Below are 14908 nucleotides of genomic sequence, written 5' to 3' on the forward strand. Positions count from 1 at the left end.
CAGGGCGAGCTGCAGCCGCCCAAGGCCCTAGTAGCTCCGCCTCTGTTAAGGCCTTAAATAAGAGAGAAGGAAAGGAAGCTATAAAAAAAAAAAAGAGTACCACAACAACCATATAATGCAATATACACTTGTGTTTTTCTTTTGCCTCGGAAAGCACATAAATAAATGTATGTTTATATATATAAGCGGCCCTTTTTTTTTCATCCCTGTACTTTTTGACAAAAAGAAGAGCCTTTCAAGGTTGCATATAAACACAGGCACAGTCTTAGAAGAAACGGACACTCACTTGTGTCAACATTATATCAGAGAAGCCTTTGACACAATTGCATTACGCATCATTTTGTATAACTTGTAACGCAAACAACCAACTTTTCTTCACTTCAATTCATCACGCTTCACTCCAAAATCAGCTCCCTGTGACGACTCATGTCGTCCAGGTAGTTTGAATTACATGAGTAATCTTCCATGTTGTTGGCTTCCGAAACGCACGATTGATCCTCATCCATCGCGTTCTGTTTTAATTGTTCTAATGCTCCTTCTCCCTTTAGCAGCTGCACTACCTACCCTCCCACAACCCTCAAGTCAGCTAGTGGAAAAGTCGCAACATAAATGGAGGATATCAATCAGATGCTCCCTTACCGAGTTCATATGTGGCCGCATCGACGATGAATGGTTTATGCACATCGAAGCTGCTAACATGGTTCGTCTCATTTCAGTTTGATCGTAGTCGTCTCCTAACTTTGGATCCATTAATTCCTGGAAGCTATTGTTATCAAGTAAAGGCTTTGCCTGCAAAAACAAAACAAAAACTTTCTTCTAAGTACGCAAGGAATCATTTAAGACCAACTTCAGATACTAGATAGAGATGCTATAAGGATATCACTGAATCATTCATACCCAAATCACTAGGCTTTGTTGGCTTGAATCAACTGCACGGCGCCCAGTTATGAGCTCAAGCAACAAAACCCCATAAGCGAAAACATCCGTCTTCTCATCAACGATTCCATGCATGAAGTACTCTGGAGCCAAATATCTGAGGGAGGCAATTTAAAGATGCATTAGGTTAGGGGCTGCCTGATAATAGGTCTTGATATAATTTTTTAAACCAAATCGAACCACTGAGTCGCATAACTTACCCAAACGTACCCTCGATGGGGTAGACGACATGGTGAGCCCAATTTTCAGGCAGCCACTTCGCTAATCCAAAATCAGAGATCTGCAAGGAAAGAAGAACCATTTTCATTATTATAGGAAGAGAAGTGTCTGAAACTTCATGCTTTAGACAAAGGCGTTACCAGTGGCTCATAGTTTTCACCGAGCAAAATGTTAGAGGCTTTGATATCTCTGTGAATGATGCGCCTTGGACATTCACGATGGAGATAGTTCAGCCCGTCTGCTACGCCAATAGCCACCTTAAATCTTATCTTCCAATCCAGAGATTCCGCACCTGATTGAAAGTATATATCCATGATTGAAAGTAAGACGGCCTAGTTTGTTTGTTCATTCAAATTAATTCTAACAACACAACACTTTCGTAACGTAGATGTGGGAGAGTGACGAACCGAAAAGGGCAGAGGCAAAGCTGCCAAAAGGGATGTATTCGAGGACAAGGTAGAGACCACCATCAATTCCAAAACCAAGCAACCGTGCAGCGTTGGGGTGGCTAATATGAGCGATAATTCCAAGCTCCGTTAAGAAATCAGAAGCTTTTTCCTCGTTGTCCTTCTCCCTTTTCATAAGTCTCTTAACCGCCACAAATTGGCCATCGGATAGACAACCTCTGTAAACCTCTGCTTGCCCTCCTTTTCCAAGCAGGTTTTCTGAAACAGTGAACCAACCATAGAATTACAATTTTGGAACCATAAAGACAAACTAAACAAAATGTAAATTAGATTTTATATTTTAGAAACATATTCTAAATCTATTCATAACATAGAAGTTGGAATCTCCGGATCCAAAATGTTGTTTTTATTGAAAAAGAATCGACCAAATTTGTGATTTACCTGGGCTGAAATTGTTGGTAGCAGTGGCCAGCTCCGAGAAGCCATAAATTCTCCAAGAAGGTTTGCAGAAGGGAACATCCTCGATACTGATTCCCTCATCAGTGCTGCGAATACGAGCAAATCTTTTGCTGAAATTCTTCTTCGAAATATCGTAGCTCATAGCCAGTAATGGAATTGTCGACAATCTCCAAGCCGATTTCTTTTTTATCAACCCGATCATCGCCTTCCATGGAATTCCACCGCTCTCTTGGAGAAGAACCGATGGCAACAGCGAGTTCTCCGCCGGCGGCAACATCGAGTTTACCGCCACCGTCAGGCTCCCTCCGTCGCCCCCGCTGCTGCTCACGCTTTGGTCCGAATCCGTCCCCACAACTGGAATCTCAAACACACCCCTTGGCGAGTTTTCTTCGCATAGATCTTCCTCCTCGCCAATGATTTTGAGCCCCCCGTATCCTTCCATTTCTTCCATTTGCTTTATTCCTTTTCGAGCATTCCCTGAGTTTGATGCATCGATTCAAAATTTCATTTCCATTCAAGTCGTCTCGAGCTTAACTAAAAAGAAAAATAATAACAGAATTTACCAAATTCCATTTCCATTTCCACTTTCATTTTTAGAATTTGATCAATGTTTAATCTCCTGCATTAATACAAGAAAAGAAAAATAATAACAAAAATGATGATGAATGATATAAGAAAACATCAAAAGAAATGAATACCTAATGTGGTCCAATCCCAGAAAATCGGTAGAGAATAGATTCAAAAAACAAAAGCAAAAGCAAAAACAAAAATCAGGTTTGTGGCAACAACAATGCAAAAGGAATGAAATAGGACATACCTTGGGCAGTGGGAGTTGTGAATGAGAGGCGAAAACGGAAGAACAAGAAGAGATGAATCCCCTCCCCTGGAGAAAAGAAGAAAAAAAATGAGAGGCGAGAGAATGAAAGGAAAAGGGGAAGGAATCTCAGTCACATTCGAGGGAGCAGAAGCGGAAGCTCCCGCGGGCGGAACAAAAGGAAAGATGAAAAAATATGGAAGGAGGAAGAAGGGGTGTTGGGTATATGTTTAGGAGGTCGTTATTGTTTGAGGAGCAGAGGAAGCGATGAAAGCCAAGTTGTAATTGGAAGATGAATGGGAATTTAGTAATCCCCTTATTTATATACTCCCTCTCCCTTTTTGCATTAGCTTCCATTGGATCACAACTTCTTCTCTCGCTCTTTCTCTCCTTCTCAAGCCCTTCATTTTTTTTACCTTCCACGATTTTACTCTCATCCTAATTTTGTCAATTTATCATCATTTTAACTAACATTATTTCTCACATCAACCAATTTTATTTTGTACACCTAAAAAATTATTCAACTTCCCTCCCAAATTACGAGTACCATATTTATTATTAGAATTTTGTGCAAACCACATCCTGCACCAACCAAACCAGCTCGATCCATTGCAAACCGGACAGGGAGTTTCTAAAGATCTACATCATGCGATCCTCTAATGTTTTACCTTTGCAGCTTCACGAAGCTTTCGAAATTTGGTGCTTGCTTTAAGCTTAGTTAAGGCACTACTGAGTGCTCCAACAGGAGTAGCAGGGCATAGCGGTTGGCAATGAGACTTGGTTGTTGTCGTTGAGAATAATGATCATGTTCTTATCCATATAGCCTGCATTATTCATCGCCTCGTACGCTTGACCTGCTGTCATAGCTCTATCACCAATCACAGAAATGACACTGTTCTTCTTTCCCAAAAGCTCTCTTGCAACAGCCATACCAAGAGCAGCTGATATGCTTGTAGAACTGTGTCCTGCACCAAAAGCATCATGAACACTCTCATCCCTTTTGGGAAAACCAGCAAGCCCTGAGGTTTGCCTTAAGAGTATGCATTCTAGACCTTCTTCCAGTGAGAATTTTGTGAGGATATGCCTGCAAAAAAAGACCACCCAAATCAACTCTAACTCACTCTATTTATTTTCTTTATTTTTATTTTTATTATGTTTGTATGAATTTTTTTTTCTTTCTTTTTCTTTTCATTATGTTTGTATGACTGCTTTGAATCACCTCATGCCCATCTCCTGCTTTCTTTTAATTTTTGTTATTGGTTTGTTATTGGTTTGTTATTTGATTGATTTTTCATTTTGAATCTGGGCTGATTCTCCTTCTTGGAGATATAATATATGCATTTCCAATTTCCATATATTGTGTGGGTGTTTTTTTTTTGTTTTACTACACACAAACATGTGCAACATATCACTTAACACTTAACGTATCACATAAGAGGGCAATACTAAAGGAAATTTACAAATATAATTGGTTCATTCTTCTCTGATCTTTATATCCTCTCTCCAATTTTTAGTTATTCAATATTTTTTTTTATCCTTTTTCAATTTTTAATTATCTTTTTAATCATTTTTTTTATATTCTAAAACATCATATTAATCTAAATCATTCGCTACTCATAAATAGTTTTAATATATATCTTTAAAAAAAAAATCTTAATCCAACTTTAAACTCTAAAAATCCATCAAGTTGCATAAGTGGGTCATACAAGTGTGTCCTAAAAGTGTGGCTTTAAGTTGCATAAGAGGGTCATAAAAGTGTGGCTTTGTTATATTTATGAGCGTGCTTGCCATATCTGGGTACGTTTATATCAAATCTTGCCTTGCTTATTGTAGAAGTATCAGAATTTTCTTGAAGAAAATACAAGAAAGTGCTTGCCGGATCTTGGTACGTTTGTATCAAGAAAGTGCTTGCAGAATCTTGATACGTTTTTGTTTCTTCAAGTATTCGCGAGAATCCTTTATCATGCAAAGGAATTTCAAGGATAAAGACCAAATGCATAGACGTTACCAAAATCAGGTATATCAAAACCCTGTATACTTCATAAGTAAGAGTCATTCAAATTTATAAAATGAGACCCAGTATACATTATAAGGAAGAGTCATTTAAATTTATGAAATGAGACTATACAAATGAACCTCAGATTCTTTAACGGCACGAAAATATTCCATCTCTTCCTTCTTAGTAAGAGTACGGTAACCGTCTCTATAAAATTCATCATCTGATTCTATCTCTTCCTCCGAAGGGTGAGATGAAGAAACCATCAAATCGGCTGCTACAAGATAGAAACTCTTCTTATATTTCCAAATCTTTGTTTCTATTTTTATCAACGTTGTTAATAAGATTTGAAGAGATCCAGAATCATTAAGGAACCACAAAATATATGGAAATTGGAAATATATAAAACAAAATGATTAAGATTTTATTGTTAAAAATATATAAGAGAAAAAATCAATGTACATATATTTTGATTAATAGAGTGAGAGAGGGATACCAAATAGCCAAACTGTAGAGAACAGTCATACAAACATGATTAGAAAAAAGTTACCAAACAGCCTAGAGCAAAGGCAGAGAAGAGATGCAAGAAATCTGGAATGGAGAGAAGAAAGAGGATGATACCAAGTCGCCGAGAGCAAACGCAGAGAAGAGAGACGAAATGTGGAATCTGTAGAGAAAAAGAAGATGATGAGTTTTGAAGCCCTAAAAATAGCCTTGGGCCGGAAGAGGGTGAGTTTTGAAGCCCTACAAATAGGCCGGTATTGATGGGCTAAAAAACATATTGGGCCGATGTAACTTTAAAAAAATAGGTTTGGGCCGTCTATCTTTTATCTATTTATTTATTAAATCTTTTCATAAACATATATTAGAAAAATAACCATCTGCTGGGGAGAGCAAAGAACTTACCTAACCCTTATTTTCTCGAGTGTTCTTGATCCTTGGAAGGAGGTGTTTTCCAAACACTCAGATCTCAAAAACCAGCGGTGGTATGGTGTTTTCCGGCGAACAGTTCTTTGCTCTCGCACCCAACTCTCTTGTTTTGGTGATCTGCGCTCCTAAAGGGTCATTTCAAAATAATTCATAAAAACGTTCAGTTTCTAGTATTTCTTAAAATATTCAAATCACTAGGTAAAAGTAAGGCACTCATGTACGGATGACGACATCATGGTGACGTAAAACTAAAGCACCCATGTATGAATGATGGCATCACGATGACGGCCATAAGATCAAAGCTAGGGTAGATGCGTTCACGTTATTCTTCTTCCATAACCCTTAGTTTAGACCAGGACATTTAAATTCATGTTTATTTATTTTCTCACACATTGTTTTAGGGTTTAGGGTTTAGGGTTTAGGATATAAGTCCATGGTTTCGTTATGAATATTTTAAATGATTTTTTCACGCATATGTAATATCTGTCCTAACGATCTTGACTTTAATAAAAATTTAGGATCATTGCAAAAGATGTGAATTCTTTTCTTCAACACAACCTATCAAATAAACAAGAGTGAAATAATACTGTTCATCAAATTAGGATCCAATTAGTAGCTAATTTTGATAAAAAAAATATAATAAAATATTGGATAAAGAGAATTAGTGGAGGATAAAAATATTGAATAATTTAGAATTTGAAAGGATAAGGTGAGAAATTACCAAAAATTTATATATATATATATATTTAAGATTATTGTATCCAATAATAAAATCAATACATAAGAAAACTATATAACATAGAAATTCAATGATCAAACTAATACATTTACGAAATTTAATGTAATATGTTATACAATATACAGATTGTATGATTCACCACCACAATGTTTACAACTTTAAAATTAGTTCTACAACTAGACAAGATAAAGAAACCTTATAAAAATACGCACACACATATAAATAAAAGAAGATTTTTAAATATTAAACAAAAAGACGAAATGCCATTCCTTATTAGACAAACATTTTAGTTTAGTTCCTAATCAAGTTAATTTTCATCAACTATTCTATAAATTTATAAATTTTTACTTTTAAATGTTTATTAAAGATCATAGAATTTTAACCTTTTTTATTTAAAAAAAGATATATGTTTAAAACAAATTAGGACGTTGATTATGACATGTGGTTGCAAATTAAATTACATACTTTAATGGACAATGTAAAAATCTTATTATATTGGGTTAGAACCTTATACGATCTTTAAAGTAACCTTATTTATTTAATTATTTTGATTTGCCTTTCAACCCTTCAAAAACATATATTAAAGGCACATCATTACAACCAAAATATATTAATAAAATAATAAATTGCTCTCAACCATCAACATAAAATAATGTAAGATGATTAAATAAAATGTGAAGAGCGTTCATAAATGAATATCAATAAGAAAGAGAAAACCATAAATAGAACAACACAATTAAATGAGTAATAAATGATTTAACATACAATAATTTTTCAACTTATTTTCCATTTAATAAATGGAGAAAGAAATAAGGGAGGAAACAATCATATTATAATTAATATTAATATGATTACATCAATTATCTGACTAATCTCAATATTATAATTAAACCAATCATATTAGCCTAATTGGAGTTAGATTAAGAAGTCAATCTCTGTAGACAAATTTATTAAGGGAGGAAACAAAATGTCCTTAACAAGACTAAGCACATCAAAAATGAAAATTAAGGATAAATATTCGGAAAGTACACTGAATTAAGACAAACTGAACGAGAGAATAACATTAACCTTCATTTTTTCTACTCTTTTTTGGATTTTGAGAGAGCTTTTGACCTCTGAACAAGCATGTAGCGGTACATATGTGGACTTCCTGCAGGACACCGTTTCTGTATTACCAAAAGGAGCAAATAGAAAATCATAAGCAAAAGAAAAGCAGCAAGAACTTCAACAACTCGAACCTGGCACGTAGATTGCAAGAATAAGCATCGCTCCATAGAGGTAATCGAAAGAAAAGTTCCATTTGTTTGGCATTCTAAAAGAATACTTCCCTGATTCCTGAAAGCAACTCATTACGATCATTTACTGCAGTTTGAAATGACATGATGACAAACTTCCTAATGGAACTACGTGTGATCGCTATACTTCGACGCAGCATGCCCAAGATCGGTTTGGGATTGAATTCGTAAGAGTGAATCATGTGTACCACATGACATTGGATTTCTTACCTTCATGAAAGGAAGAGCCAGATAGACCAGACCAACTTCACTAGTGATGCCTGTTACATACAGCAAGAGGAATGTGCTATACCTACATGATATGATTGAGAACAGTTTTAATATCACAGATGCAGGGAACACCGACCAATTGTACTCCACTCCACTACATAAGGAGAGCCAGTACCTTAGCCATAGGAGCAATGAAGGTGCAAAACCAAACGCCTCCTTCATGCCATAAAATGAATACCGGATAATCTGCAGTCAAAGATTGGTAAAAACTGTCAACTAAGAGAATCTTCCATCTTCTCCCTTTAACTGTACCATTCAACTATTGGGGGGTAAGACGAAGAAACCAAACATAGAACTTATCCACAACAGATTGCATATCAACCTAAAGTCAGTAATAGTTTATTCGTCTCCATGGTAAATCTTGAAAACTGTATGCATTGATAGATTTTGGAACTTTTTTCCATAACTTAGGGCTGGTTTGTAATGAATTTCAAAGTATCTAACTCTTTCTATAAATACTTCTACAAGAACACTAGAGTATGTTTTAGAGTGATTTTGACGTAGTTAAAATCACTTTTGTCGCACTTAAAATCACTCTGAAACATGTTTTTAATTACTCAAAATCAATTTTTACAGTATGAAAATTGTAAAATCAAACATTAAGTTGATTTAGAATGAATGATTAAAGCATGTTCTGGAGTAAGTTTGAACATGATGAAAGTAATCCTAACCATTTCAAAACTCCCAAGGCATGTTTAAGAGTAATTTTGGAATGGCAAAATCACTTTTTAGTGCCTAAAATAACTAAATAGGATGACAGAAGTGATTTTTTTTACCATGTCAAAGTCACTCCTAAACAAGACTTGATTAGAATTAAGTAACCAAATTTTCACACTTTTACAAATCATGTCAAACTCAGTCTAGATCTACTAATTTGAATGAGGGAGTGGTCAATGTACCTAATTCCTAAAAAACAGAAGCCCATTACAAAGCATCATCAACCATCGGAGTTACACATAAAGCCGATAGTCATAGATTCATTATAAAAAGAATCTTGGATCATCTCTTGTGGTTTGTTAAAGGTTATAATCAATAACTAAAGTGAGTAAATTAAGTTTGTAATTAAGGTTTCCAGTCAAAAAAAGAACTTGCCTCTGTGATAGACCAGCTGATGACCAAGGAGGAAACAAGTACATGATTCCTAACCTGCCAGACCCAAGAAGTAATCAGTTTTATGAATTAAAATTACAAACATAAACACTAATTTATGGCTAATTGAATGAAAAAGAAGGGTTTCAACCTCAGGGAAACTCCATAAGATGCCCCAAGTCAAATACAATCTAGAACCTATCTGTGGTAACGTTGCTGTTACAGGGGATCTCACAAGCCCTAATTAGGCAAAAACCAAAACCCACGATTCAGCTTCGTTTCTAAGCTACAATCAGGGCAAGAAAGAAAATCTTCGACACCAAAACTTGTTAGCGGATCAAATATAGCTTACCAACGAGGCCATGGAGAATCTGCGAAGTAGAAAAATGCGAGAAATCATTAGAAAAGACTTCATATTAGGCTGTATCATGATAATCAGCTCATAAACCAGAAACGATCAGGGAATACCTCTAAAACAGCTGCAGTTTGAGCAAACTGAAGAGGACGTTCCACGGCATTATATACCTGTTGGTGACCAGATTCCTTCAATTGCTTGACTGAGAAATAGAACACCTGAACCCTTCAACACCCAAGCAAAATTTTAGAAAGAAAAAGAAATATCAAAAAGTAAGTGATTGAGAAGGGGAAGAACTTACCATCCGACGAAGAGAGTCCAATTGTAGATGGAGAGGTACAGGCGCCGAATAGTTGCCAAAAATCCGGCCATTGATGGAGAAATGGAGAACGATTGAAGATTTGGAGAATCTTAAGAGAAAATGAGTACATAGCATTTATTGAGCCGCTGAACTACTTCAGTGATTGCCGTCTGATCGGATCGTCCACCAACAAAAGATATCTTTCTGATATAATTTTGACAAGTGGTACAAATTATCGCTTTCATCATATGGGCTTCATACTTTTCATATTCTGGGCTTTCATTGGGCTTTTAGGGACTTTTCATATTTAATGGGGTTTTTCATATTTTTAATGGGCTGGGCTTTCCATATTCTTGGCATCATATGGTTTTTCATATTCTTAATGGGTAGAAAGAAAATAGAGAGAGGATGTAAACGCAGAGAAGAGGGAGGGGGCAGAGTCAATGAGAGAAGATGGTGAGCCATTAATTGCATTAATTGCTCCATTGATGGCGCTGTATATTTGGGTGGGCCACTTTTTAGTTTCTTTTTTTTCTTTTGCCAAAATCGAAGGCGCCGGCGACCATAGCCAAAGATTCGAAGATGGACATCCGGACATGGAGTGGATAATCTTCCTATTCCATCTGATCCACGCCCCCTCTCTAGTCTGAAGAGGAACAGGCCTCGATCTGGATAATCTTCCTACTTCGGTCATCTGATCCACGCTGGAGTGGATAATCTTCCAATTGCGTTCATCTGATCCACGCCCCCTCCCTATTCTGAAGAGGAACAGGCCTCGATCGGGATAATCTTCCTATTTCGGTCCTCTGATCCACGCCTCACCTCCAGGTAAATGCCGGGAGAAACCGTGAAAGAAGATCTATTTCGGCCGTCTGATCCACGCCCAACCTCCGACGTTCCCAAAAATCAGGGGAAACTGAGAAGGAAGATCTGGAGAATCTTTCTGATACACCCCCCACCTCTCTCAGAATCGTGTCGACGTCTGATGTCTCAACTCTTTTTTGTACAAATAATCTCTCCGTCTCTCAGTTCAGTCCTCGTCCACTCCAACCATTTGCTCCCTGAGACAAACTACAAACTCTCGATCGTGTTTACTCTGGATCAGCTTAGTGTAAATAGTGTTCATTGTTCTCGATATATATTACACGAAATTGGTTGGGTATATATATCATCTAATTATATTTACAAAATGATTTTGATTTAAAAGATCATTTACTACTCGAGTACATTGGTGATAAAAAGTATTATCTACTTGTCTCGAGTTTGGGTTTGAGTACATAGGTGGAAAGTATTAAGATTTATAATATTACTTGTTTTTCGAGTTTTATAATACTACTTGTCTACGGAAATGACTGACCCACTCTCTTTTAAATAAGATATATACAAGGATCTCGTCGAATCGGTTATATTTCAATCAGTTCCAATAAATTACAAAATCTTGCTTACTTTGTATTCTTTTAGTAGCAAAGTAACATGAAACACTCTTAGGTACTTAATCAAACTGGTAAATTCTAATATGAAAATAAATAAATTTCTAAATTTAAGAAAAGGTAATCATATTTTTTTTAAATTCATCTATAATATTTTTAATATATTTATATATTTTTAAAAAAATCATCTCTTATCTTTTTAATATATGTATGTATGAATATAAATATTTGTAATAATGTATTATTGAATTTGAAATACATTTCCGGTTTAAATGTTTTTTTTTTAAATGAATTAAATTACAAACGAGTTTTCTAATTAAAAAAAAATAAAATTTATTCTATAAACTTCATTTTTATAATTTGACAAATTCTTATTAGTAATTTAATACTATTCAAAATATTAGTTTTCCAAATAATTTATTAAATTTTCTTTCGCATTATAATTTTTTTTTAGTTTAGAGGAAATTACAAATAATGTAGGATAAGAATAGATATATAATATTTTTTCTAAAATTTATATAAATTACTTATTTAAGTATACGCTGCTTAAATATTTTCAAAAAGTATTTTAGTGATTGGTTTATATTAATAAGAATATGTGTTTTTTTTTATATAGATTTTTTTTTCTTTTTTCTTTATGGACCCGATGGACTCAGATTATTTTTATAAATTGACCGAATAAATTTTTATTTTTTTGATAATATTTGAGTTATGTTTAACTAGTTCGGACCCTTTGTTAATATATTATTAATGAGATACCATGTAACTATAATTTTAGAATTATCTACTCATTTTAATTTTTATTTAAAATTGGAGGTAACTATAATTTTAGAATTATTTACTCATTTTAATTTTTATTTAAAATTGCAGGATGAATACGTTGATTGGCGTCACATAACATTCTTACCACTGTTCGAAATCAAGAGAGATGTAGTATGTATTATTTATTGTTTCATTATATATTTCTTTTTATATTTATATTAAGATTTATTTTACTATGTTTCTTTTTCTTTGAATTAGATTGCTGTTGGGCCACAGCAGCCGCTGGGCTATTGAATCACTTTATAATATTGGTCAATACAAAAATATACTTCAGGCTGCACCTCAACCTCTTATAGATTGGGTTATCCCAATCCAAAAAATATAGTTCTATAACAATGCTATTCCTATTGAGTAACAAAAGATTTTAAATGGAAAAAATTGCTAATTGATTACAAGTTTAATGCCAAAGACGAAATTGCCAGGAAATCGCAAACAAATCACATAAGTAAGATTTTTTAACTCATTAATTTTTCATTTAATGTATACATAATAATATTATTATTATTATGTTTTTTTTTTTTTTTTTTTTTTTTTTTTTTTTTTTTTTTTGTTAATGGTAGATTTTAATGAAGATTAAAGCCTACCAAAATTCAAAGATCAAGATACAATCGGTGGGATCTAAAATGGTTGATAGTAAAGAAAAATTGTTTTAATAAATAAAATATTATGGTTAAATATTATTATTTCTGTAGTTTTAAGAAGTAACCTATTTTTTTTTAAAGTTTTTAATTGTCATGCTGTTTTTTGATTGTGGGTTATGGAAAATAAAAATATTGGATCATCAAGAATTCGTGGGGAAGAATGGAGAGAGAGGTTATGGGAAGGTAAGTCAAGATTTTGTTAATATTTATTAGATAGATTATTTTATCTTATAATAAAGAACCGAAAGAAGAGATAGAGAAAAATGGTTTAATTTAAAGAAAAATGCATTTTCCAAATCATGTAAATATGAAAGTTTAATTTTGTTTCAATATCATTATGAGTTACATTTTTTTTTGAACGGTATGTTTAAATATAGACCTAAATTCCAATTAAATACAAATAGTTATAGAAGATTTTGAGTAACTCTCTCATTTGCAAGTCCTCACAACCTTCAGAAATAGTAACAAATATAGTGTTTGGTTCTATTACATCTATACATTCAATTCCCTTTCTCCTCTGAGTTAATGGCTAAGTCAAACTTAATAATTTTGATAGGCCTAGGAGTGTACATGGTTCGAGTTGGGAATTGAGTTTAGAGATTTTTTTGATCCAACCCAACAGTTCGGATTGGTTGGATTGATAACCCAACTCAACTCAAAATTTTTCACAACCCGACCCAACCCAACCCTCTATTTTTCGAATTGGGTTCGAGTTGGGTTGTTAATTTTTTTAAAAAAAAATTATTTATCCACAATTTATAATTATTTCGATATAATGTTATATAAATTATATTAAAAATTCACAAACAAACACAAATCAAAACATAATTATTAAAAAAACAAACAAACAAATTCAATAAAAAAATAACGAACAAAAATTGTAACATATTAACCTAGTTCAAGTGAAAATTGTGACATACTCAGATATTTCATATTACTTAATAAGGTTTTTCGTATTGGGTGAAAATTGTGACATAGATATTTCTAACCTGTCATATTACTTAATAAGGTTTTTCGTATTGCGGGGCTTTTGATATTGTTTTTAAATTGTGGGCTTTTTATCTTTTTCATATTACTGAGGCTTTTCATATTGCTTTTTCATATTGGTATGAGTTTTTCACATTCGGTTTATAGGGCTTTTAGCATTCGGTTTAATAGGGACTTTTCATGCTATCATTTTTCATATTCTTAATGGCCTTTATATATGGGCTTTTCATATTCTTAAGGGCTTTCACATGTCTTTTCATATTCTTAATGGGCTTTATAGGAACTTTTTCATATTTTTAATGGGCTTTTATGGGCTTTTCATATTCTTAATGGGCTTTTCATATTCTTAATGGGCTTTTGCAGATTTTTGGCGGATACAGGAATAAAAAGAGAGAAAAATATTCCTATAAAAATAGAGTTACAAAAAGAGACAAATTAGAGAGGGGAGTCGTACAAACATAATAATAATAAAAATAAAAAAGGTTAATAACCGCCAAATTAGAGAAACCAATAAAAATGAAAATAAAAAAAATTAAAGTTAAAATTAAAAAAGTTAAGAAATATGAATGCTAGTATTAAGATTAGCTCTAGAATGTTTTTTTTAATCTTGGTGGGTAATGCAATCATTTACTAATTAATTTTTTTCAGCACAAATAGTCATATTAACTGAGATCAAGAAGTTGCAGATATGATTACTGTTTTTTTTCAGTGCAATAAATTTACATAGTGTCTATCTCTCGTTGATAAAGGGGTATTTCCATGGGTTTGCCTTCGTATTGTGTTCATACGGTTGTATTGAATGATCCCGGTCGTTTGCTTGTTCATAGAGCTGCTGGATGGGCTGGTTCAATGACCCTATACGAATTAGCAGTTTTTGATCCTCTGTCCGGTTCTTGATTCAATGTTTTATTACCTATCTATTTACATATTTAGATTAAGATTTATTTTGCATTTTAATAATTAAAATTATGTGAATATATAATTATATCGATATATATAATTATCTAGACATATCGATGGATGTCGATAAAATCGATAAATACTCTTATGATAATTCCATTTAGATAAATTGATAAAGTAAGGGCTCAAAAGAGATATTATCTCCTATCCTATTATATAAATAATACCAAAGATTCTCATCCTACTATATAAATAATACCAATATATTAAGGATGGTTAAAAATATATATTTCTAAATAAAAAAAATATAGTACCTCT

The 14908-nt window shown here is 33.4% G+C and overlaps 2 protein-coding genes across 6 annotated transcripts; both read right to left on the reverse strand.

The window, feature by feature from the left end:
• Nucleotides 1-81: 81 nt before the first annotated feature.
• On the reverse strand, nucleotides 82-3799 carry LOC111488816 (receptor-like cytosolic serine/threonine-protein kinase RBK1). Of its 3 annotated transcripts, XM_023136744.1 has the most exons (10): nucleotides 3504-3799; nucleotides 2839-2904; nucleotides 2585-2640; nucleotides 2004-2498; nucleotides 1563-1820; nucleotides 1296-1447; nucleotides 1137-1216; nucleotides 898-1033; nucleotides 640-789; nucleotides 82-560 (listed from the first exon to the last, which is right to left on the reverse strand). In XM_023136744.1, the coding sequence occupies exons 3-10, from the start codon at nucleotides 2610-2612 to the stop codon at nucleotides 396-398; spliced, it is 1464 nt and encodes a 487-aa protein (XP_022992512.1). In that variant the 5' UTR covers nucleotides 2613-2640; nucleotides 2839-2904; nucleotides 3504-3799; the 3' UTR covers nucleotides 82-395. The 3 variants fall into 3 exon arrangements, with proteins under 3 accessions (XP_022992512.1, XP_022992501.1, XP_022992521.1); XM_023136733.1 differs by lacking the exon at nucleotides 3504-3799 and having other exon boundaries at nucleotides 2839-3138; XM_023136753.1 differs by lacking the exons at nucleotides 2839-2904; nucleotides 3504-3799 and adding an exon at nucleotides 2720-2757.
• Nucleotides 3800-7415: 3616 nt separating this feature from the next.
• LOC111474885 (very-long-chain (3R)-3-hydroxyacyl-CoA dehydratase PASTICCINO 2A) lies at nucleotides 7416-14041 on the reverse strand. Of its 3 annotated transcripts, XM_023119762.1 has the most exons (10): nucleotides 13939-14041; nucleotides 9811-10070; nucleotides 9623-9727; nucleotides 9507-9525; nucleotides 9306-9394; nucleotides 9158-9211; nucleotides 8181-8251; nucleotides 8006-8087; nucleotides 7739-7835; nucleotides 7416-7650 (listed from the first exon to the last, which is right to left on the reverse strand). In XM_023119762.1, exons 2-10 carry the CDS (start codon nucleotides 9943-9945, stop codon nucleotides 7580-7582), a joined length of 723 nt encoding a protein of 240 aa, XP_022975530.1. In that variant the 5' UTR covers nucleotides 9946-10070; nucleotides 13939-14041; the 3' UTR covers nucleotides 7416-7579. The 3 variants fall into 3 exon arrangements, with proteins under 3 accessions (XP_022975530.1, XP_022975511.1, XP_022975564.1); XM_023119743.1 differs by lacking the exon at nucleotides 13939-14041 and having other exon boundaries at nucleotides 9811-10509; XM_023119796.1 differs by lacking the exon at nucleotides 13939-14041 and having other exon boundaries at nucleotides 9623-9734; nucleotides 9811-10506.
• Between the last annotated feature and the right edge of the window lie 867 nt (nucleotides 14042-14908).

This window comes from Cucurbita maxima, unplaced genomic scaffold (assembly GCF_002738345.1).
Source record: "Cucurbita maxima cultivar Rimu unplaced genomic scaffold, Cmax_1.0 Cma_Scf00001, whole genome shotgun sequence".
NCBI classification, from domain to species: Eukaryota; Viridiplantae; Streptophyta; class Magnoliopsida; order Cucurbitales; family Cucurbitaceae; genus Cucurbita; species Cucurbita maxima.